The sequence below is a fragment of the Gorilla gorilla genome, chromosome 12, assembly GCF_029281585.2.
Source record: "Gorilla gorilla gorilla isolate KB3781 chromosome 12, NHGRI_mGorGor1-v2.1_pri, whole genome shotgun sequence".
NCBI classification, from domain to species: domain Eukaryota; kingdom Metazoa; phylum Chordata; class Mammalia; order Primates; family Hominidae; genus Gorilla; species Gorilla gorilla.
The window spans coordinates 44,017,231-44,043,265 of NC_073236.2; the positions used below are offsets into that span (position 1 = coordinate 44,017,231).

General features: G+C 46.6%; 1 protein-coding gene across 2 annotated transcripts in view; it reads right to left on the reverse strand.

Moving 5' to 3' along the window:
• UXS1 (UDP-glucuronate decarboxylase 1) overlaps positions 1-25,830 on the reverse strand; it is a 95,439-nt gene extending 69,609 nt beyond the window's left edge. For both annotated transcript variants that reach the window (XM_019021353.4, XM_019021352.4), the window contains exon 1: positions 25,615-25,830. In XM_019021353.4, coding sequence (XP_018876898.1) covers positions 25,615-25,708 — 94 coding nt within the window. In that variant the 5' untranslated portion in view covers positions 25,709-25,830. The remainder of the gene's footprint in view (positions 1-25,614) is intronic.
• Between the last annotated feature and the right edge of the window lie 205 nt (positions 25,831-26,035).

Here is a 26,035-nt window from a genome sequence, read left to right on the forward strand (position 1 = left end):
CGCACTGCTGCCACCAGAGTCCACAAAGATCACCTGTGAGCCACCAGTTGCCCAACCCATGTGCGCTTTTCTTTACTGTGCTATATATCTCAAATAAGTATACTGTCTCATTTTGGCTACAGGATTAAGCTGCTTTACTGAGAATAAGTATTCCATGCTATGGAAGCATCCATTCTCTTATTGCCTTCTGGGTGGGTAGCACCTTTTGGCAGACTTTTCAAATCATTCCATGGTTATTTGCTTTTTCAGTTTTTTCTTTCAAACCTTTTTTCAACTCACTTTAAAATGTTGATTTCAGGCTGGTGTGGTGGCTTGTGCCTGTAATCCTAATACTTTGGGAGGCCAAGGCAGGCAAATCGCTCGAGCTCTGGAGTTTGAGGCCAGCCTGTGCAAACTGGTGAAAATCCCATCTCAAAAAATTAGCCAGGGGTGGTGGCCTGTGCCTTCAGTCCCAGCTACATGGCGGGGGCAGAAGCAGAAAGATCGCTTGAGCCCAGGAGGTTGAGGCTGCACTGAGCTGAGATAGCGCCACTACTCCAGCCTGGATAACAAAAGTGAGACCCTGCCTCAGAAAAAAGAAAAAAAAGTTGATTTCACAAAAATCTCTCAATCCTTCTATCCTCAGTCCATTTCACAGCAGTGAAGGCTGCCACCCATCCCAGACACCTTCTGTTTCCTTGACCATGATGTCCTGAGCCCTTTCCCCTTGCCCACTGGTTCTCCTTAATCATCTCTTCCTGGGGAAGCAGGTGACGCCCACGCTTCCCAGGATCAGCCCTGGGGAATGATGTCCAAGCCACAGCCAAAGCTTTACCACCCTTCATAAATGGATAAGAATGGATGTAAGCAGATATGGACCAGATCCACTTCTGTGTCTCAGACCTCTTCCACTGCCCCTGGAGGCTGGAGATGCACCTGGAGACGTGCCCTCTCCTCCCCAGCTGCACCTCCTGATTCATGCTGCAAAGGAGGCTTCATGAATCCCTTCCTTCCCCACTCAGACCTCCACGCTTCGCCACTCAGACCTCCAGAGCAGGCCCCTGCAAGCAGCCCCCTGCATGTGACTCTCCACCCTCCCTCAACCACTTGCTGTCCCCAACCCTTCAGCTCATCTACAGGTAGTGTCCTGGGCACCTGCACCTCCAAGACTCATCTGAGCATCTGATTCTCCAGAAAGCATCTTCAACCTTCCCTCCTGCTCCAGGAGACACTGGTGGCCCTCCTGTGCGGCCAAGGCCTGCTACATGTTTTGTTCTAATTGGTACCTTACAGGTGGGTCTCACTGCAAGATGAGGTGTTTTCATATTTACATTTGTTACACCAGGCATACATGGTCCAAGCACTAAAATTCGTTGAATGCATGCCAAGTAATTTTTCCCTTTTCTTACATTTATCCCTTGCTTATTACTTTTTATCTTCAGACGCACTATAACCAATTAATCTTTACAATGTTTTTATGTCAAGTGTGGTGGACTCCCTTCAAATTATCAAAAGCTCTACCTGCTTTGCTTGAGACAGAATTCAATACCCAGCCCAGACCAAAGAACAGACACACACACACAGCAAAGCAGGACAAACCCCCACGTTGCTGCACAGATTCCAAAGGGAAAGGCACAAGCAACTTCCAACAATTATGAAGCTTTAGTTTTGTGTAGAGTAGCCTGGAAGGTTGCAGGGCATAGACCTTAAAAGTTAAACATTACTTTAAATTAATATTGCTTTTAAGTTTTTGCAACCTGCTTGAGTTATTTTGACCCACCTTACGGTGCTTCAAACAGATAGCTGGGCATTACTAATAGATGCACTCTACAAATATTTGAACTGAATTAAACCCATTTATATAGTACCAGGAATCAATATTAAGTAAAGTAAGTATTTTAAGAAAGATAATTATTCAGTTATTGACAAAGGGCTTATAACTGAATGCTCTTACACAGCTTTCAAGATATTTTAATTTTTAATATAAATTTAAAAAATACTTTGTATGTAAACTGAGGCATATCAGCTTCATAGTTCTCATTATGTTGGTATCCAGACTTCAAGCTATGCAGGGAACCCAGTTCAAGAAAATCTAACTCATAAATTTTCATTTAGAGTGAAAAATTGAGTTTTTTAAAGGATATGATTAAAATGAGTGTCCTTTTCCAACAAAGAAAAAATTCAAACGCTAACCCAACGCTTTCATAATCTCTCTGAGTCTAACTTGATTTCTTAAATAGTCATCAGCTATCATGAGATCAATCCTTTTAGACTACAGTCTTCCAATCTGAAGTCTGTGGATCTCCATGGATCCCTGAATGGGTTTCAGGAAGACTAGAGGGGAGTCTCATGTGAAAGCACATGTGAAATTGTGTGTTCACAGGTCTCAAAAGGTCCTCCAATGAATTCAAGACCCCGAACAAATGAAAAACCATCAATTCAGAATCCATAAAAGCCCGGGATTTTAAGAGGCACATTTGTTTTAGAATAGGGATATAGCCTGAGTCCCTGAATGCCAGGCCACACAGAAAGTACAGATTCTTCATCAGGAATCCAGATCTGGGTAGCAATTTCAATGGCCCTATTTCAAGTAATGCTACAAGGCTGGATCAGGCAAAATCACCATTTCCGTTTTATACCTGTCCATTTTAAATAGCTACAGTATGCTTTAGCATGTTTTTCTCAGTCATTCCGATCACTATTTCAAACTGGAAAGCATATGTACTTTTACACTAAGTCACAGGAAGAAAGTGTGATTTAGGGAGACTGCTCTCCTACCCTACGTTATCTATGTAACACTGTATGTAAGGCACGCCCTTCTTTATAGTATGACATCCTATAAAGCAGCCTGCTGGATGCTCAGTGAAATCAGGCAGCCCCTGGCTGCGGGGTCCTCATGCAGGCTTTGCCTTCCTTCCAATGTTTCCTAAAATCCTTCCTTGCTCATCCATCCCCCATTCATTCAACAAACTCAGCGCTTGCGGATGCACAAGTTAAGACCCTGCACACATTGCTTTACTGTCCAGAGGCGACATGGGGTCTGTGATGGAAATGCAGCATGTATGGGGAGGATCCCCTGAGAGGGAGTGGAGAACCCTTCCCAAAGGCCTGGCTGGGTGACAAGCAGTGGGCGGCGGGGTGGGTCCACCTCAGACTACGGGAAACAGTGTGCCCCCATTCCTGCAATAAAAGGTGGAGCAGCCACCACTGGCTAGATGCTGGAGGACTTACCCCTTTATTGAGACCTAGGCCTCTAGACCGAACCATGCACAGAGAAAGAAAAGGCATGCCCCAAAATAACAGTAACAGAGGCCATCAGTCACAGGGAAAATGCAGGTCTCTTTTTAAAAATTATTTAAACATTTATTTGAGTATCTTCTAGGAGCCAAGCAATGTGTGAGGTCCGGTAGCCAAGGTTCCTAATTCACACTGCCTTTTAGCATTGCAAGGGCTCTGCAGGCCCCAACACTGACGGAGATGGGGCTGGGGGTGGAGCAGTGTGGATCTGATTCTCCCATCTCAACCGATAAAATCTAGGACCTTCCGCTGAGTCAGAATCTCTACAGAGGCCTCCCAGCAGCTGTATTTTTTAAGTACCCCAGGTGACTGTGACCCCTGGCGAGGGAGGAGGACCTCTACCCTAAGGGATCTGGGGACCTGCTGCCACCACCTATTGCCCATCTCTCTGAATGTTCAGAGTCCAGGCTCAGGCCATCTGCCTCGTCATTCCTCAGACTTGCCACACCTGCCTGCCTCAGGGCCTTTGCACTTACACTTCTCCCAACTGCCTCTTCACCTTTCCCCCTCCCTCAGTTCATCCAAGGTCTCAGCTCAAAAGTTACCTTATAAAAGAGGTCTTCTGACCAATCTATCTGTGAGAGCACCCACCCCCCAACAGCCCACTTAGCCTTTCTTTTTCTTCACAGCACTTATCACCAGCTAATACACCTATTTATATCTATGTTTATTGCCTGTTTGCGCCCAATAAAAAAATGTAAGCTCCACAGCAGCAACAATTTTGTTTTGTTCAGTGCTGTTATCTAGGGTACTGAGACAGACGAACATAGTATGTGCTCCCTAAATATTTGCTGAAAGCCTGACTAAAAAGCTCCCCCAAATGACTGGGAATTGCTACTCTAGGGCAGAAGTCAGAAAACTGTAGGCTGGGTGTGGTGGCTGATGCCTGTAATCCCAGCACTTTGGGAGTGTGGACTGCTTTAGCCCAGGAGTTTGAGACCAGCATGAGTAACATGGTGAAATCCTGCCTCTACAAAAAAATATAAAAATTAGCTGGGCATGGTGGCACACACCTGTGGTCCCAGCTACTCAGGAAGCTGAGGTGGGAGAATCGCTTGAGCCTAGGAGGTTGAGGCTGCAGTGAGCCATAATCACACCGCTGCACCCCAGCCCAGGAAACAAAGTGAGACTCTGTCTCAAAAAAAAAAATTAAAAACCCACAAAACTCTATTAAAAGAGCCAGAATAGCAAATATTGCAGTTTTGTGGGACATCTCTGTCCCAGCTATTCAACTCTACCACTGGAGAGTGAACACAGCTGAAGATAATTTGTAAAAGCATGGCTGTGCTCCCACACAACTTCACTGAAGGACACAGAAATGTGCATTTTACACAATTTTCAGGTGCTGTGAACTAGTATTCTTTTTGACTTTTTTCAACCATTTAAAAATTGTTAAAACTTTCTAGCTCTTGGATCTTACAAAAACTAGCACTGGGCTGGATATGGCCCATGGGCCACAGTTTGCTGACCTCTGCTCTAAGCGATACCAGAATGACTAAGGTGATTCCAGTCCAAGGAGTTCTTGTCCTTGAAGGAAAATGGTCAGCAGCCACCTATATATAATGCACCCTGGAGAAGTAAAGGCTGCAGTCACCTGCGTCCTGGGGAGTAGCGTGAAGATGCCTGTGGGCCACATACTCATAAGTGGGACGACTTCCGGACAGAGAAAGAGATTCTGGTGGAGGAAGAGGATTGGGGGGGCAGGGGCGGGATGGCAATGCCAGCAGAGGCCCCTGGGGAGGTGAAGATGCAGCAGCAAGGTCAAGATGGGCAGGATGGTTGTTTTCATAACAAGCCCCAGGAGATTCTGTTCATGAACCAAATATGGGCACCACTGTGTTCCCTTTTATATTATTCCAAGAAAGCTGGGCTCCGGACAGCAGGCAATGAACAGCTGTTCAGAGCATGAAGAGACAGTGAGGTGCTGTAGTCTGAGCAAATCTGGAAGCAGCGGTGTGAGAGACAAATGGGCGAGGGAGGAGGTGAACAGAGAGTAAATAATGCAGAGGGCAGAGCCCACTGGTCCTGAGGGTGAGGACAGTAATGTCACAAGATAAGAGCACCAGAGGCAGATAGGTGGGGTAGGGGAGGATGGTCTGAGATAAGCACATGCTTAGCTCAGGGCATCCTGTAGCAACCCACATGAAGATGTCTCACAGGCAAACAGAACCTGAGGGCTGGGGCTTGAAGGTCCGCACCAGCCAGAGGTGCAACCCAGGGCCTGTGTGGGGTGCACGTAGTGAAAGGCCACAGCCCTGGGGAGGGCCTAGCAACAGAACAAAGGCACATGCCCAGTAAGAGTGGCAATGCCAGCATCACTGCTGCTTACTGAGCACCTACTCCAAGTGGGCCTTTTATGTTGGTTCTAATCACAACGTCATGGTATCACCACCATCCCACAGCGGAAGACAGGCCCCAAGAGGTAGCCAGTGACTTGCTTGAGGACACACAGCTAGCGCCCACCCATCCCTGGGCCACCCTTCCAAAAGTGAGGCCTCAGTCCAAGGCCTGCATGACCTGTCAAGGGCTCCAGATTCCTTCCCATCTGCATGGAAGAAACGCATCTTGTTCATTTCCAAACACATCCTCTAAGCTAATCCCCCATCCTCAATGCCACGTGGCACATGCTCAAACAAAAACTGAGTGACATCAACCTCCATGAAATCCTCAGTGGGGCAGCGAAGCCTCCTGGAATGTGAAAGATGCCCCCCATTTCAGGAGAATGAATAGCGATTTCCAACCTTCCAGTGCTCAGAGCAGGAACACCTTAATTTAGAGAGACATTCAAAATGGAAATCTTGTACAAACAGAGGGCACCTTGAGCACACTGAAAGTATTATTGGCAGAGAAAGTTCCAGAATGCTGCTGCTGCATGCATTCCAATGCTGGACTGTTTGCTGTTCCTCTCAAGCTTTTCTGAACATGTGAGCTGTATCGAAAAGCTTCATCTAAGTTGAAAAACAGTTTCTCTGCCAAGTGCTTGCAGCAAAGCTACATGGAGCCTTTATACCCAAAGGGAGACTCCAAAGTGACACTTTTAAAACCTGTCCAAAAATTATCTGGCACACCTTGCATGGGGGGACAGGAGAAGTGTCTCTGTGTCCTTCTTTTAAGTCTGGGGGTCTTGAGCTGCTTGGACCACAGGGAAGAGCAAAAGATACACTATATGATGCCTTTAGATGGTCACAGATGGCCAGTGCTTCTGCCACATTTGCTGAGACACTTGGTCTCAGAGCCCTGAACCACCATGTGTGAAGTCTGACCACCCGAGGCCGGACAGGTTACCTGTGGGCACTCTAACAGCCAAGCCTGAGTCTGTCCTCAAGGTCCAGACCTGCCAGTGAAGAAGCCGCCTGCAAGTGGATGCTCTAACCTGGGTGTGGTCCCAGGCATCACGAAACAAAGAAGAGCCATCCCCATCTCAAATTCCTGACCCACCAAACCCATGGGTATAAATACAACGGTAACTGTTTTCTGCCACTATGTTTTAAAGTGGTTGGTTAAGCAGTGAAACATAACCACAACCAAAACAGTGCCAGACCTGTCACCACCTTTAATCTATTGATGCTCATATGCCCAGGTCACAGCCCTCAAATCAAGCCAAATATAGGGCTAAATCCCTCCTCACCCACAGCATGCCCTACCAAGTATATCTGTGCCCTCCTCCAGTCAAAGGCACTGCTTTGCATAGAGACTGGCCCGCCTGGGTAGAAGGCAAGGGCCAAGTCTGAAGTCCTCGGAAAATTCTGATCCCTATCCCCCCCACCCCAGGCTGCTCCCTACCTGGCTGTAGTCCTCCCACCTCCCATCTGAAGAAAACAAGTGTACATAGGAAAGATGCATCCTTACTCACCTCTGAAGAACCCCAATCATCCTAGCACTCTGGAAAAGGGCAAATCTTCGACTTTCCTTGGACAAACCCTGAGGTGGCACAACTGAAATGTTTGCTTAAAGCAGATAAGAATATGCATCATTCTTCTAAGAAGAAAAGCATTCAAAGTTTTGCTTAAGCTGACCAGAAGGTTTGAATTAGAAGATACTGCTCTGTGTTTAATTCTCCAAATAAGAAAGGGGGATGTGTCCCTGGGGTGAGGGGGCTTCGCAGTTGCTAGTTCCCACCAAAAGAATGAGGTGCTCAAAGGTCAGGCATCATGATAGACCAGAGTGGCAGTTGCTGAACGGGAAGCCGTGCCTACTCCTGAACCTGAAGGAGCCTTAGCCCTAAACCTTGGAGCACCCCAGACTAGAGAAGCACTCTGCCGCCGCCCTCAGCCTTCCAGGCCTGTGCTCATTCTAAGCGGTTACACAGGATGAAAAGTGGCCCAAATAAAAAGTCAATCTGGGGTGCCTGAGCAGGCTCTAGCAACCAGCATGCTCCAAGCCTAAAGCAGAGGGCGCTTGCTTATCAGACCTCCCTGTGGTCCTCGCCCTGCTCTGAGCCCTCCAGGAAGCCAGAACTCCAATTTGTTGCCTCCAGAAGCAGGCAAAAGAGCAGCTCTCTGCAACCCCAGCTGGCAGGCTCTGAAATCTGGCTATAAAACCCTTGTGATGCACACCTTCCCATAGGCTTACCTAATAAAATCCTACCAATATGCCCAGGGGAAAAAATTTTGCCCCAAGATGTCACTTTTTTTAAAGGGTGGTTAAAAGTATGGGTTTTGTAGATGATATCTGCACCTTTTACAACTTTTTGCACATAAAATGCCAATGTTAAGTAAAAAGGACAACTTAGAGGATAATACATACAGCAGGGTCAATGTTTTTGCTTTTTAAAGCTACATGCATTTTTTTTTCTTTTTTCTTTTTTTTTTTTTTTTTGAGATGGAGTCTCGCTCTGTCACCCAGGCTGGAATGAAGTGGCATGATCTTGGCTCACTGTAACCTTCGCCGCCCGGGTTCAAGCGATTCTCCTGTCTCAGCCTCCTGAGTAGCTAGGATTACAGTTGCGTGCTACCACACCTGGCTAATTTTTGTACTTTTAGTAGAGATGGGGTTTCAGCATGTTGGCCAGGCTGGTCTTGAATTCCAGACCTCAGGTGAACCACCTTTTTCGGCCTCCCAAAGTGATGGGATTATAGGCGTGAGCCACCAAGCCCGGCCTAGCTACATGCATTTTTAAAGCTATTCATGTATTTGTTTATTTTAGAAGTCTGGGGACACCAGGTAATACGACCTTCCTATACTTTTGTATTACTTTAATTTCCGCAAATCACAAGAAGAAACTTTTGAACACCTTTTTTAAGTCTGTAGAGGATGCTAAGTTGGTCTGTCTAGTCCAGGTAGGGCAATATCATGGTTTTCAAAGTATAATGCAAAATTCCCCAAATTGTAAATTAAATGATAAATTAAAAGCCTATGAACTTGTAAGTCAAAAGAGCCAGAAATTCAAAACCATTTACTTAAGTATCTCAAGGAAATTTACTACTCTGTTTTAAAAGCCTGGATAAAAGAAACACTTCCACAGGGAACCCTCTAATGAAGAACAGCACAAATGCTTCTTTAGACCAGAGCTATGCAAAGTGTGTTCCTGAACTGTACCAGCAGCCTCATCTGAGAACTTGCTGGTAATATGGATTCTCAGGTCCCATGCAGGGCTCCTGTCTGAATATTTGTGTCTCCTTAAAATTCACATGTTGAAATCCTAACCCCCAACATATTGGCACTCGGAGGTGAGGACTGTGGGTGGTAACTGGGTTGGGAAAGCAGAGCTCTCATGAATGGGGTCAGTGCCCTCTTAAGAGGGACCCCAAAGAGCTCCCTCACCCCTTTGCCATGTGAGGACACTGCGAGAAGGCGCCATCTATGAACAGGAATTGGGCCCTCACCAGATACTGAATCTGCTGGGGCCTTCATCTTCGACTTCCCAGCCTCCAGAACTGTGGGAAATAAATTTCTGTTGCTCATAAGCCACCCTGTCTGTGGTATTTTGTTACTGCAGCCTGGGGTAGGACAGCTCCCAAAGCAGAAACTCTGGGGTGTGGCCTGGCCATCTGGCCTTAGCAAGGTTCCAGGTGTTGCTGACGTGACCCAAATCTGAGACCCTCTGCTCTGGGCACCCACCTGTGTTCTCACTTGCTCAGTTCCTCTGAAGACATTCCACATTTTAGTAAGACAAAGAACAGAGTCAAATGCCAGAAGAACTCCTCTGCACACACCTCCTCCATCACAGGCGCTACTAAATTCTAGACACCCCTTCTCCCTCTTCACTGCTCTTCCATTGTGGTTGGCAGATGCTGACAATGTGTTCTTCCATGTGTCCCCCATCTCTGTGCCCGCCGTGTGGGGGCCCTGGCCACTGCATCACCAGGCCACCTCCTTCCGGGCCCTTCTGTCTATGCCATCCCCACGTGGCACTTCTCCCTTCTTTACAGGGTTTGTCCAAAAAGTCTTTGTCCTTTTCCTGCTCAAGATTTCTGAGTTCTCCAGAACAATCTGGTCACCCGCTTCCAATTATCAGTGTTGAGCATGCACCCCACATATATGTATATGTACCACTATATTATGTTTTTTATAACAACAGAAATAATGTAAAAGGACAAGGCAAAAAGTATGTGTATGTATATATGTATGTGTGTGTATATAGATACAAGTGTGTGTATATATATACAAGTATGTGTATGTATACATATACAAGTCTGTGTATATGTATGTGTCTGTAAATATATACGAGTGTGTGTGTGTGTGTATATATGTGTATATGTACATGTACGTGTGTGTATATATGTGTGTGTGTGTACATATGTTAGAGTGTGTGTGTGTATATATAGCAGCTCCACAATCTTTTACAACATTCCACATGGAGTAGGGCCCATGAGGCAAAACCCTGCCCCAACCTAGTGGATGCCTGGCACTGGCACTGGCCCCCACCCCCAGCCCCCTTTCCCTCGCCCTATGTCTACTCCTCCATCACCTGCGGCAAGCTGGGCAGTGTAGTTCTGAGCACACCCAGTGCCCCCCAGCCTTCCTGAACCACAGAATGCCTTCCAGCTTCTTCTATCACATTCGTACTTCCTGACCAAGAAATAATCAGCGTCTGATCATTAATGGGCCTTTTCTCTAACGGACAGCAGGGCGGTGTTGATAAAGCTCGCTCAGCACCAGGTCCCTGTGGGCTGGACGGGGCACAGCTTGGGAGCAGGGCTTCATGTCACCTTTGCTCTGTGCAGCAAAGCCCTGCATGGTCACTGGTGTCTGGCTCTCTCCTCCTCCTGAGGGTGCCCAGTCTCCCTCTGTGGCTCCATCATGCATCAGGCACAGGCGAGGCACCCTCTCCAAATCAAGGCCAATCCCAAGGCTCCCTGCCCATGTTCCTGGACAGGATGCCCAAAGGACCCTTTGTGATGAGGCCTCCACGGTCTCCCCCACCCCACCCTGAACCCCCGCTCTTGCTCTGACTTCAAACCCTGGCTCTTCCCCTGACCCTCTCCACAAAGGCCCTGCCCTGCACTTCTCCTGCTCTCCGCTCTCTGGCTCTGTCATCTTTCCCAACCCTGTGCGGCCTCACCCCCTCTCAGATGCCTGCCCAGACCCTTTCTTTGTATCACCATGGAGTCTTCCGCCTGCTCCTGTCTCCACCTTCACGATGAGGACAAGGTCCCTGTCTGATTCATTCTCTATTTTACTCTGCAAGTTCAACATTACAGAGGAAATGAAGATTACAATGAGAACTTTAACATGACTGACCTTCAAATCCCAAGACAGGCTTGAAGGTAAAGCTTTAAAGTTCTCAATATTGCATTCTATCCTTAAGGGGTTTCACTCTTATTCAAGAAGGCTATAAGAACAACAGTTTGAAGGAACAGGATTTCCCACTAGAAGTCCCCACTCATACAAAGCCTTCTTTTTGTTTACATGAGAAGACACTATGATATAAATCTACCAATGAGTTCTGTGCAACCACAGATTCATGAGGTAGATCTCTGTGTTGAAAGATCTCCTCCACGGCCAGGTGCGGTGGCTCATGCCTGTAATCCCAGCACTTTGGGAGGCTGAGGCAGGCAGATCACAAGGTCAGGAGTTCCAGACCAGCCTGGCCAACATGGTGAAACCCCATCTCTACTAAAAAAAATAACAAAATTAGCCGGGCATGGTGGTGTGCACCTGTAATCCCAGCTACTCCGGAGGCTGAGGCAGGAGAATCACTTGAACCCAGGAGGCAGAGCTTGCAGTGAGCCGAGATCACACCACTGCACTCCAGCCTAGGCGACAGAGCGAGACTCCGTCTCAAAAAAGAAAGATTTCCTCCACATATAAAGTAAAAAAGCAAAGCACAGAAAAATCAAGGGCATAAAACCATTTACATTTTAAAAGCACCTAAGACATTCTACAAATGGTACAATGCAAAGGAAACAACCAGTAACCCACGGGAAGGTGAACAGGATTAGCTGGAAGGGAGCGATGCTTTCCATATACTTCCAGACTGTTTGATTGTTAAAATTATGAATTAAAACTAAGCCCCAGAAAGATATGTAAAATATCAATAACCCTTGCATCTCACTATCCAAATTATAAACCACCCTTAACCACCAAGTACCTTCCCAGGTTCTCCACCTCAACTTAGGATTTGGCCGCAAAAACACTACAGAGAGAAAGCTCTGCAGTAAGTATTTCAGTAACAATTATGTGACTAATTCTTAGAGCTGGAAATAAGATACACTATCTGCACATCTCCACCTGAGAAAATCAAGTACTTTCTGTCATTGGAAGCAGGACACCAATAAACTTGGAAACACGTTGCACTCACACATTTCACTCGAGGTTCTAGTCCAGCGTCACCATTTAACAAGCACAAAACATCTCTTCATCTGAATTACCAGAGGATACCATCAAATTTGGGGAGAATAGGGAGAAAGAAATAGAAAAATTCCAGACCACTTCTGAACTCCAGAAAGCAAAAATGGACTTTGATCCTGCCAATTACTACAGACAACAAAGAAGTGGACTCTCCTTCCTCCTCTCCTCCCAACTTCACAAATATCAATGATGCCTGGTGTGGCATGGTAGAAAATGTTACCATGCTACTTCTTTTGCCTTTTTCTACTTAAAGAGATGTAGCCTCCACCTAAGGATATGTGACAATATTTTACCTCAAACAATAACAATGGAAAATGAAATATACTTCCCCTAAGGTTACCAAATGAATGAATCTCCTTAGTTTTCTGATGGAACGAACAGATACATTAAAGAAAAAGAGGGAAACCAAGGGGAGGGAATCCCTCCTAGTTCATGGGGGCATCCCACAGGGTGGGCTGCGGAGAGGTCACTAGAGTTTCATCCCTCCCACGCCTGTCACCAGTGAGGCTAAGCATCCCTCATCCTTACAGGCACATCCCTCAGCAGCCCTGTACTCTTCTTCCCCGCTGCCAATCACATCCCTGGCTCAGGGCGGGGCTCTGGAACCTCATCACCGAGTGCGGCTGCCTCTCTGAAAACTGCTAACAGGCCCCAGCTCCCGGCGCATGCTCCCTTCTCAGCAGGCTCCAGCGAGCACCACTGATTAGGTTCGAGAATAACCGTTAATGAATCTATTTTTAGAATGCCTAAGGCAAAGAAAGCTGGGGCAAGCAGGGCGTGGTGGCTCACACCTGTAATCCCAGCACTTTGGGAGGTCAAGACGGGCAGATCACCTGAGCTCAGGAGTTCGAGACGACCCTGGGCAACATGGTGAAACCCTGTCTCAACTAAAATACAAAAAACTAGCCAGGCATGGTGGCGTGCACCTGTAGTCTCCTACTCAGGAGACTGAGGCACCAGAATCACTTGAGCTTAGGAGGGCAGGTTGCAGTGAGCCGATATGGCGCCACTGCACTCCAGCTTGGGCTACAGAGTGAGACTCCGTCTCAAAAAAAAAAAATAATTTTTTTAAAAAATCCATACTAGTTAAGAAGAAAAAGTAAATTCAGACTTCTCACCATGACTTTTAGGAGGAACTACTATGATCTAAGAAACCCAGGAGTGCTAATGCTGGGATCCGACGTAACATGTAAAGCTCTATTATTTCTTTCTGAAAGTAGGGCACTTTCTAAAAGTTAAGAAGAAGATGGGGAAAAAAGTACACAACTTAAGGATTAATGCAAAAGGCAAAGGGGAAATTTTTTTAAAAGATGGATTATGACTTCAGGGCTCATTTTATTGCTTACTGTTAAGAAGATTTGTTAGTAATATATTTGATACTTGATCTTGATGTAGAATGAATGCTAAAGAGAAACTTGATGGAAATACACTTCACAAAAGAAAGAAATTACAAAACTTTGCTGAGGGCCAAAAGAAAGGTCTGTCTAAAGTATGGGTGTCCAATCTTTTGGAATCCCTAGGCCACAGTGGAAAAATAATTGTCTTGGGCCACATATAACGCTAACAATAGCTGAAGAGCAAAAAAAGCAAAACAAAACTCATAATGTTTTAAGAAAGTTTATGAATTTGTCCTGGGCCACATGCAGCCCGCAGGCAGTGGCTTGAACAAGCTTGGTAAAGAAAAGCTAGGCACTATTTCTGGATGGGAAGGCAATTTAATATGCAGAAATTATCAGGTCTGGGATTTTTCTCTTCTTTGCACTTCATTCTCTAGCTTTTCCACATTGAGCACCTTGTTTTCTCATTTCTCCTGTATTTTGTAATTTTCAAATGGGAGTTTAAAAAGTTTTAATAATGGTTTTAAGCTAGCCTTTTCATTTTGTGTTCAAAAAGGGCAGAGAGGGAAAGAAGGTGAGAGAGGGATCTAGGAGGACCATCTCCAAACCACAGCACCCATGGGCACGATCCTCAGCCACCACAGCTGTGCCCCAACCCAGAGGGCTGTCAGTGCTCTGGGCTCATTCTCCATGCCTCAGTTTCCCCATCTATGAAATGGAGAGAACATCTCCCCTCTGCACGCCTCACTGCAGGATAGTCGGGTGCTGCTTCTCCTGCCCAAAGTGAGGGCTGCATTTCGGCATCTACACTGGTGGGTGGGGGTGGGGTGGGAACGCAGGCAAGGTGAAGCCTAAGGAGGGCAGAGAGCGCTTCCGTTGGGATAGTGGGGTCCTCTCATTGAATTAAGAACCTAGGATAGAAATTCTGTTTTTTAAATAATTAGGATGCACTGGGGTAAGGGAGCAGGGAATCAGAATTAAATTCCACAGAACAGCAAAATAAACCAAAAGAAAAAAAGAAAAAGATCCTGATTTGGCAATGTATGAGTTTTGCTGAGAAGCCCTGTTTATGATTCACAGCTAATGGCCATTTCCACCAGAGCCATCACTAGCCCCTTTGATGAGTGTCAGAATAACTTGGTTCTTTCCCTTGGTTACAACCAAGCCATCCTACACCACCAATGTTCTGTTGCTGATAAAACCCAGCTGCCTGCTCAAGTCTTTTTTTTTTTTTAAAAAAAAAAAAAAAAGCAAGGTCACCCCCAGTATATATGTCAACCAAATTCTAACTTAGAACCAGCATGCTTTGCTTTCAATTTCTAAAAATACTATAAAAATATTCAAAGATACTAAGAATAACATTCCAAGATCTCACCACCCTAACAAAATTGTTTTCCTTTTCTAGCACATCCAGACTCCCTCTGAAAAAGACTGCTTTGAAGTTCAAACGTTTTCTGCTGTTGCTTTACTTCACTTATTTATTTTGGTTACAGCAACTCTAAAAAGCTTAACCAAAAAGAAACTGATGGATTAACTCCAAATTCACTCTTGGCCCTTCTAAATGCAGGGCGATGAGGAAACCCTCAGCCCCCCTCAGAGGAGAAGTTCCCACTTGCTGGCCGTCACTGCCCTTCCTGCCTGGAAGGAGTCCCTCCATGTTGCCCTCCATGTTGCAGGTTACTTTACAACACACACACACCCACACCTTTTTTCCCTTGAAGCTCATCAAGTGAAGCTATCATCTCTTTAGAGAAATCCCTTCAATTCCTCACAGTATTTAAAACAAATTATTTTTACCTGCAAGGCAAAAGAGACCAGAGTATTTTCATTTTACAAGTGGAAAAAAAAAATTGAAACAGAAGGTTAGAAAGCTTGCACCACGTGATAGGGTGAGACCGCTTTATTCAGAAAAGGGATGATCTGGCCAGGCACAGTGGCTCATGCCTCTAATCCCAGCAGTTTGGGAGGCCGAGGTGGGTGGATCACCTGAGGTCGGGAGTTCAAGACCAGCCTGGCCAACATGGTGAAACCTCATCTCTACTAAAAATACAAAAATTAGCCGGGCGTGGTGGCGCACGCTTGTGATCCCAGCTACTCAGGAGGCTGAGGCAGGAGAAACGCTGGAACCTGGGAGGCAGAAGTTGCAGTGAGGCAAAATCGCACCACTGCATTCCAGCCTGGGCAACAGAGCAAAACTCCATCTCAGAAAAAAAAAAAAGTATAAAAAGAAAAAGAAAAGGGCTGACCCTGAATTAATCCTCCCCACATTTACCCTTCAGGTAATTCCTAGGACTTGTCATATTTGTAAGACAAAAAGCAAGAAAAGAAATTTGCAGTAGACATTAATGTGGGTTCAGTACACATGAAGAATCTGGTAACTGGCCTCACCTATTCAACATATCTATTTGTGAAAGCTCTCCAACTTCACATCAGACATGTTCTTGACTTCTCAGCTGTCTTAGTCCATGTTCAGGCTGCTATCACAAATATACTACACAGTGGGTGGCTAATAAACAGAAATTTGTTTCTCACAGTTCTGAAGGTTGGGAAATGCAAGATCAAGACACTGGCGGTGAGGGCTCACTTCCTATTCACAGACGGCGCCTTCTTGCTGTATCCTCACATGGTGGAAGGGAGGAATGAACTCCTTTGGGCCTCTGTTACAAAGACACTAATCCCATGCATGAGGGCTCTGCCTCCTGACCTAATCACCTCCCAAATACCCCACCTCTTAATGCCATCACTTCATGGATTAGGTTCCAACATGTGAATTCCAGGGGACACAAACATTCAGATCACAGCACTGGCCTGTACAGAAGTACCATACATATCATATACCAGGACTAGAATCCAGTCACATATCTACAAAAGGTAGGCAGCTCAGGAGACATGCACACCACAAAGCACATTTCAGGCCACACTGGCCAACCCCAAAATGCAAAACTGATTATACTTTGCCCTGCCCTAATGTCTGAACACTTCAGGCATGTTCATCAAAATCTCTCTCATGCTGCACAAATTCTTATGGAGGGCTTACTCATTTCATTAAATCAAGTTTATGTCAGGTCAGACTTCCACGTTCTGCCTTTATGGGCCACAAAGACTCCTGCTCCTGGCATGTGTCACTCCAGCCTCTGCTCATTCCATCACTTTCACCTTCAACTCCACTGCCCAAATTGTATCCTTCTGCTAAATGCCAACTCAATGCCCCAGGTCTTAAGGGCATCCCATTCTCTCCAAGTCCCAGATCTCATTTCTCTCATGGTACTCAGCACTTTACCTTGACTACTTTACCTTGTCCGTTTTCTTAGGAACTATGGTGGAAAATGGGAAAATTGTTGAAAATAAAGATGCCCAAGTCTTAAACCCTGTTTCTACCTACAGAACACTTCTGATACCACGTGTGTGTGCTTTTCCCACACTACCAACCAATTCTCCCACTCTCTAGACACCAAGCAAGTGGCCAATGATTCCATTCAATTCTGGCTCCTTGGAGAGAAGGCTGATTCCAGGTTTGGGGCAGAAAAAGAACCAAATGAGCCTGAAACATCTAGACATTAAGGAAGTGCTCAAAGACTAAAAGAAGCTACGGGTCCACAGTGATTAAAGAAAGATCACCATGAGTTTAACGGTGCCCCCTAAAATATGTCCACATTCCAATTCCTAGAATTTGTGATTGTTATCTTACTTGGAAAAAAGGTCTTTTCAGCTGTAATTAAAGATATCAAGACAAAAAGATCATCCCGGATTATCCAGTTGGGCTCTAAATCTAGTGACAAATGTTCTTATAAGAAACACCCAGGAGAGATTTAGCAGACAGAAAAGGAGGAGGCCATGACACCGCAGAGGCTGGAGCAGTGCAGGCAAAAGACAAGAAACCCTGGAGCCACAGAGGAGCCTTCCGAGGGAGCTCAGCCCTGCCAACACCTTGATTTCAGACTTCTGGCCACCAGATTTAGAAATAATAAATATCTGTTGTTTCAAAGGCACCTAATTTGGAGTAATTTGTTACAGCAGCCACGGGAAACTAATACAGTGAGAGAAGAAAAAGGGAGGGAAAGTTCTTTTCAAAACACCACCAGTTAATAACTATCAAAAGATTTACAAAATTAGAAAATCACTAACTGCAATCCCCAACAGAAAAATCGGTCCAGGCAAGGATCGTCAATGGACATGAAATGCACTGGCTGGAGAACAAGATATTCGCACAGGTGGCAAGAATCACTCCACAGATTGCATACTGCAAAAATGTACCTTCAAAATGAAGCAGCATAGAGGCCATTCCTTCCAGGGGTCACACTGAACACTGTCAAGTGGGACCAGCCCAGACACTACATGTTCCCAACGACACCAATTAGCAAGCATTGTTATAAAAATGTTTAACTGAACTTAATCATAAGGAAACAATCAGACAAATCCAGAATGTGGGACATTTATAGGAAAACTGCTCTGGGCTTTTATATATATACATATATACACACACACACATACATGAATATACATAAATATGTATATATACACACACACACATATATAGGTAAATGTTATGAGAAACAATCAAACAAACAAAAAAAAATCAGGCTACTATGGCTCCAGAAATTTAGAGGCATAAAACCAAATGCAACATGTAAATCTTGACTGGGTCCTAGATTTTAAACTAAACAAAAAAAATTTTTTTTAATTAGCTGGCTGTGGTGGCACACACCTGTAGTCCCAGCTACTCAGGAGCCTGAGGCAGGAGGATCACCTGAGTCCAGGATTTTGAGGCTGCAGTGAGCTAAGATCGTGCCACTGCATTCCAGCATGGACAACAGATTGAAACCCTGTCTCAAAAAAACAGAAGCAAAAAAAAAATCTCAGAAAGGCTATCAAAGTCATTTATGGTACAATGGGGGGAAATTTAAATATAGACTATATCTTAGATATTATTTTGTTAATTTTTAGGGTGTGATAATGGTAATGAGATTATATAGAAGAATACCTTTATTCTTAGGAGATATATGTAAAGTACTTGAAGGTGAAGTACTGTTACGTCTGCACCTTTCAAATATTTCAACAAAAAAGTATATATAAAATACATACAAAAAAAGTAAGAAAAAGACAAATGTGGAAAAAAATGTAGGCATCTGGTGAATCTGGGCAGAGAGTATTTGGGTGTTCACTAAAATATTCTTTTAGTAGAAAAGATAGAAAATCTGAAAGGAAATTTTGAAAATGTTGAAAATTCACAATTTCCAGCTTGTGCCTCCAACCCTCAGGCTCCTACAGGCCTAGGAGGATCCTAGGAACCTGCATTTGACAAGCCCAAGCTGATCTCACGCTCGGGTCAGCCTGGGAATGCCACCGGTACTAGGTTGTTGGATTTTAGCCGTCTGCTGTCCCCCAGGGTCCTCTGGTGTCACAGCGATATCTAACTTGCTGCACATCCTCCAAGGCAGAGGCTAACAATTGTGTCCCGAGTGAATTTATGAGGGCAATTGCCGATCATGCGGGAGCTGATTATATTAAGGGCAAAACTGTACCGTAACCGAAGTCCCAACCTCAGAGAAGTTTGAAGTCTGTTACCATAAACACAAAACTAAGACACATAAAACACTCTTTCATATGGTTTTCAGGTTTTATCTCTTTTCTTGTTAAGTAACACTGACAGGAAAGAAAGGTACCACAACTAAAATGTCACTACAACAAAATCCACGATACACCAAAAATTACATAAATGTTACTAGATGTCACAACTGTAATTTCCGTTTTTTTTTTTGTTTTTTTGTTTTTTTTTTTTTGAGATGGAGTTTTGCTTTTGTTGCCCAGGCTGGAGTGCAATGGCACGATCTTGGCCCACTGCAACTTCCGCCTCCGGGTTCATGAGATTCTCCTGCCTCAGCCTCCCGAGTTGCTGGGATTACAGGCGCCCGCCAACACGCCCAGCTAGTTTTTTGTATTTTTAGTAGAGACGGGGTTTCACCATGTTGGCCAGGCTGGTCTCAAACTCCCGATCTCAGGTGATCCACCTGCCTTGGCCTCCCAAAATGCTGGGATTACAGGCATGAGCCACCGCGACCAGCCTTAACTCTAACTTTCAAAGGCTAAAGGTGAAAAGATAATGGCTCCTAAACCCGACTAAAATATCAGAAAATGTCTTTTGTCTTTGATTTCTTTTCTTTTTTTGAATATAGGCAATCTATTTTCCTCCCTGCCCCTCTCTCCATATCCCTCCTCCCTGACTTCTTTTTTGTTCTTGTTTAAGGAATCAATCCACTTGGACAGGGAGAAGGGGAAGGGAGAACAGGCACCAAAATGCTACTGGATGGGAAAAAGAAGATAGGTGAATATGGGGACATGGAGAGGGCACGGACGTAGGCAGGCAGTGGAATGGCCCATTTATACTTAGGGTCAAGAACTGGCCAGGCCTGGAGCATCTGCAATGGGTGTGGAGGCAGCAGAGACAGGAAGTCTGATTTTCAAAGACATCTAAGAAGCAGGACAAGTTCCAGCTCCTGTCCCACCCTGGCAGAAGACAGGTGGCTCCATCTCTGGAGAGGGTGGAATCAGGGTCTCTGACAGAGGAGCCCGGATCCCCCTGGGACAATCAGGTTACTGATTAGGCTATAGCCCTCGCTCACTGGGCTCCAGAATGCAGGCAGCCAAGCCTCCCCTTCCCGCAGGGACCAGGGAGAATCTTGTGACAACAGCCCGGGAGGACCAACCCGCAGCACTAAGGTCAGAAGGCCCCAACAAGGAAAGGTTCAGCTCACAGAAGGCAGTGCCCATCCCTACAGAGTCCCCCACTCTTAAACATGGGCAGGCCATCTGAGGAGAGCCTCACACAGAAACGGGAAGGCAGCCTAGAGGAAAGAGATCCTTCAGTAAGGAGAAAAGAAAACAAATTTTTTAAAAATCCAGAGAATATACCATGAAATGAAGACCATGTTTTAGTTTTTTAAAAAAGTTCACAGAAAAAGAACTCTTATACATGAAAAAGTATGGCAAAAATAAAATGTAAAAAAATCACTAGAAGAGTCTAAATACAAAAATGAGGAGGCGTCCCAAAAGTGCAACAACCTTAAAATGGTAGAAAATAGGAAATAAGAGGACTGGTCCGGCAATCCTATATCAGAACAGTAGTAGTCCCAGAAAGAGATGAAATAGAAAATGGGAGGGGAGAAAATCACCAAAGAATAATTCAAGAAAATTCCCATAACTGAAGAATAAGTGTTTCTGGATTGCCAGGGCACAAAAAATGCCCAACATGCTGGATAAAATACACCAAGGCCTAGCACTGTGGATCTTGGAACACCATGGATTTATCAGTCAGGGCAGGCATTGTTAAGCTACAGCAATGAGCAGCCCAAAAGCCCTCAGAGGCCTACAACAACCAAGATTTATTCTTCAAGTTTATTTCAATCGAACAGGGTCATAGCATGGGTGGGAGGGGGTTCTGCAAGCTGAGTATCATCACTGTCAAGCTGAGTTCAGAACCAAACTAAAGGGAAGGAAAACTCTGGCAGCAACTTACACTCGCAGCGAAGTGCAGGCCCAGAAGTGGAAGTAGCACTTCCGCTCAGCTCCTGGGCAGGCCACTGGCACAACAACCATGTGAGGCCATCAAGCTCAGGGAGTGAGGAAGGGAGGGCAATCCTACCAAGAGCCTGGGGGACAGAGGGCTGGACATGTGTGGCGAGCACTGACAACTAGACCCGAAAGGAAGATGCTACAATCTTCAGAAAGAGAAGGACTGGCTTGAAATTCTTCAACAATACTGGAGGCCAAAAAGGATTGGACCAATGCTTCAAAAATTCTAAAGGAACTTTTTTTCTATAATTCTACACTATCAATCTATCAGACATGAAGGCAGAAAATATACTTATGGGTAAAGTCTCAGAATTCACTTCCCATCACATCCAAACCAGGGAGTGAAACAAGAGGGAGTCAGGAAGAGGAAGTCAGGAAACAGAAGTCCTGCAGGGGGCAGGTCCAGGCTGATGTGGGTGCAGGTGGTGAGGCTGGCAGCTGACCCTCAGATGTATCCACAAGTTGCAGTAGAAGGCCCCGGGGCCCTTCTTCAGGAAGGGGTGCTGACCAAGGGGCATCCTGATGCTCGTGAACATCATGGGGGAAGACGCGACAGACAACTGGCAAAGAGTTTGGAGTTGGATCTGTCATACTACATAGAAAGCAAGCAAATTAGAACACCAGCCAATTATTCGCTGGAGAAAACAAAAAGTAACCTACAACATGACTCACTAGGAACAGCATTTACATAGTCATGCTTGTAAACACTGCACGATGAGCTCCATGAGATTATACCACATCTATATAGGAGGGTGGAGAGCATGTACAGGGGCAAAGAGAAGAAAAAAATCATCCCCCAAAGAACAAAGTCACTAGGTAATATCTACAACTGAAAAATCAGGAAGCCAGGTGATTCAATAGCACAATGATAAATACCAAAATAATCAACTAAAAGAAGTGAAATGCCTAGGGGTTGGGCGCGGTGGCTCACGCCTGCAATCCTAGCACTTTGGGAGGCTGAGATGGGCAGATCACCTGAGGTCAGGAGTTTGAGACCAGCCTGACCAACATGGAGAAACCGTCTCTACTAAAAATACAAAATTAGCCGGGCATGGTGGTGCATGCCTGTAATCCCAGCTACTCAGGAGGCTGAGGCAGGAGAATCGCTTGAACCCAGGAGGCCAAGGTTGCAGTGAGCCGAAATCACGCCACTGCACTCCAGCCTGGGCAACAAAAGCGAAACTCTGTATCAAAAAAAAAAAAAAAAAGAAATGAAGTGCCTGCTTCTGGGGAGAGGGAAATGGTGGCAGGGGATACTGTTTGGCCCTGCAGAGGCTATTTAACCTTTTACACTATATGCCTGTTAAAAAAATAATACGTTAAAGGTAATTCAAGCCGTCTGCCCAGGAGCTACCTAGTAGGTTGGCCTGATTTTTGATTCAGCACAAAGGGCAGAAACTGAGTTCTTTCAATGAGCCATTAGCACTGCTATAAATGCTTCAAGGGCTGAAACACATAAGACACAATCCCAAATGCTTCAAGGGCTGAAACACATAAGACACAATCCCTGTCCTCAGAATCGGGATTTCATTGAGAAAAAAAAGCCAACATATGAATGGGAAAGAACTCAAGTACAATGCAAGTTGGCAGGTGGTCAACCCCAAGACATGAAGAAGAGTTATGTGGTATCAAGGAGGAAACTCAGGGCCAGAGTAGGTAACAAAGACTTTGGGAAAGATGTAAGGAGGAGAAGGAGAAAGGCTAACAGAACTTGAGTTCTGTTCCCGAAACAGGGAGGGCATTTCTGCAACGGAGGCTGGCTAACAGTGAGGGTGTATATAATTGGGAAGTATGGACAGTTTTTTCAAACAGTGGTGAGATTTTACTTGTAACAGGGAGGGCAAGATTACTAATTAGGAAAAGCAGAGATTAGAAAACACAGACATCACGGTTGAGGGACTACATTTTCAGTGTCCTTGGGTGTTATCAATCACAAGCCCTGTAACATTTTTCCCTGCAGAGTGGCTCAGACTTAGCATACCTGCTCCTTATTAACACTGCCTCCACCCTGTGTTAAACCCCTCATAGCTAAAATCACCCATGTCGTGGGCTGCACCCCAGGCCTGCCTGCCTGCTTGCCTGCTCTGGCCCCTGTCTGCCTGGGCAGCCTCATGGCTGTAATTTTGTTTTCACACTCCAACAATACCATCCTTCTTTGCATTCCTAGAATACTACCTGCTCTTGGCTGCCGCAGGACCTCTACACACACTGCTCCTCCTAGAACACACTCTCTCCTATGACTTCCCTGTTAACTCCTACATAAGCCGTCCATTCTCAGCTCACTTTTGATTCCTCAAGAAAACAAACGTACCTGATTGCTCTCACTCAGGAGTTCCTGCCATAGTTCTCATGCATTCCTTTTCCTCACACCAGTTTGTAATTTAACCTTCATTTCCAATTCATGCCCACCTCACCATCTTGGCCAGTGGGTCTCAAAGTGGGGTCAGGTCACAGCAACAGCATACAGAACAACCTATTAGTGATGCAGATTCTCAGGCCACATCCCAGACCAACTGAATCAGAAACTTGAGGTAGGAGACAAGCAGTCTGTGTTTTAAAAAAAAAAAAAAACCCTACTGATTCTGATGCATGCTTAAGTCTGAGAATCAATGTGCTACACTATGTGGTATAGGGTCTGTACCATCACAGCACAGACCAGGTAAGTTTTAGCACCCCATGGTGTCTCCTGGTGCCAAGTTCAGCGACAACAGTAAGGACTTGGTAAGATTTCCTGGTCAGATGAATGATTGGTTAAAAAACTTTCCTGCTGGGCGCAGTGGCTCACGCCTGCAATCCCAGCACTTTGGGAGGCCGAGGCAGGCGGATCACGAGGTCAGGAGATCGAGACCATCCTGGCTAACATGGTGAAACCCCGTCTCTACTAAAAATACAAAAAATTAGCCGGGCGTGGTGGCGGGTGCCTGTAGTCCCAGTTACTTGGGAGGCTGAGGCAGGAGAATGGCGTGAACCCGGGAGGCGGAGCTTGCAGTGAGCCGAGATCGCGCCCCTGCACTCCAGCCTGGGCAACAGAGCGAGACTCCGTCTCAAAAAAAAAAAAAAAAAACTTCCCATGGCTCCATAAATCCCCTACTTTATTAATTCTAAACCCTTGCAGCAACTATAGAATACCCCCAAAATAAACATTGAAACTGCTGTTCGAAGACCTGGGTTCTCGCTCCTGCTCCCAGGCCTTTCTGGGTTCAAATTTTGGCCCTCCTTCTCTTACTATCTGTGTGATCATCCATAAATTTCCTAATCTCTCTTGGCCTTAACTTCCTCACCTCTAAAATAGGAATCATTATAGTACCGATTTCCCAGGGTTGCTCAATGATTGAGACAATGGCACTAAGAATCATGACTCACACAGTTAAGCACTCAACATATGTAGGTAGTATTACTGCCATAATAATAGTTATTCAACTTTAAATGGTCTTTCCTCTTGGGTCTCAGCTTTCTTACTCAAGATTGACCACACACACACTTCAGACTAGTTCTTCCTCCCTTGCAAAACTACACACATCTAACACCCATCCGAGGCCTGAAACCTCCCCTAGCAACCCGGAGTCCTTCTGGGGTTTTCCAGCTCCACCTCCTGAACAGCTGGGCTGTAGCACACAGGCTGGATCTACTCATACTTGCCTTCCTAGGGCTCAACTGAAGTCACTTCAGACAAGTGAAGTACCCACTAACCTCTGGAATTAGATCTTGGTAACGCAACAGGTTAGCAGGTGATTTCATTTCAGTGTGTGTCTGGGTGGCTAGCATTCAAACGCAGCTCACACTGGGAGCTATTTCTAGTCCAATTTTGCTACTTGGTAACGTATTAATAGCATCAATTAAAACATTCCCAACGAATAGATCTTTAAAAGGGCGGTTTCTGACTTCCCTAACAAGCAGAGGGCCGACCACCTGCCTGCGAAGTGCCCCTCCTGCCCTGTCTCCAGGCAGCATGCTGTGAGCGATGACAGAAACTAGACCCGCGCACAGAGAAGCTGCAGGCACGCCCTGCCCGGCCACCGAGCTGCCTGCCTGCTTCGCCCGGCCGCCGAACCCCGGGGGAAAACCTAGAATGGGGGTGCCCGTGCGCCCCGACACCTGGGCACGGCCGCGGGCCGGGAAGCCGCCCACACTTGGCTCCCCAAGAGTTAAACGCTGAGTAATTTTCCTGAGGAGCAAACAGTCGGAGCAGGGGCTCTGCCAACGGCCACAGTATTTTTATCCGACTTAACCAACACCGCGGCGCGACCTCGGGTGTCCCCAAGGGTATCCCCACGCGGCACGCTCCGGAGTCGCCGACCGGGACCCTCGCCGGCTCCCAGCGCGACATGGACGACAGCGCCGCCGCCGAGTCCCCCGCGCCCGGGCAGGAGGCAGAGACCTGGGGCCGCCCGAGGACTGCTAGGGGCCCCTCCGCCCGGGGTCCGCGCCCGGGCCTAAGCGGTAGGGGGTGTGCGCCCAAGTTGGCCCGCTTTGCTGCAAGAGTGGAAAGGGGTGGGAGCAGAAAGCGCCGGCCCCGCCCGGGGCGGGGAGCAACGCGGGGCTGCAGGGCCGCCTCGGGGCCCCGAACCACCGCCGCCCGGCCCACCGCGGCGCCGGGGAATGAATGGGGCTCCCCAGCTGGCAGCGGGCGCGCACTCACAGGCGACGTAGGCCAGCAAGGCGATGCCCAGCAGTAGCTTCATCCTCCTGCGGTTGACGGCAGACACGAGGCGCAGCAGCGCCTTGCTCACCATCCCCGGGAGCCGCGCGGGTCCAGGGCCCTGCCGCGCGGGGGCCCGCCTGCTGCACAATGCGCGGCGGCGGCGGCGGCAGCGGCCCCGAGAGCCCCGCCTCCTGCCGCCCCGCGACCCCGCCCCTGCGCGCCGGCTTCCTGCTGGCGGGATCACGGCGCACGCGCGCCTCCACCCCCTTCCTCCGGCTCCGCCCCCGCCCCTCCGGCTTCTCTACCCGCAGGCGCAGTTGCCGCCTTTCTTGCCTTGGTTTTCGAAGAATGTGACCTGGAGGGCTGGTGGGCGGCGCGGCGCGCCGCGGCGCATGCGCGTTCCGGTCTGTTTTCCCTG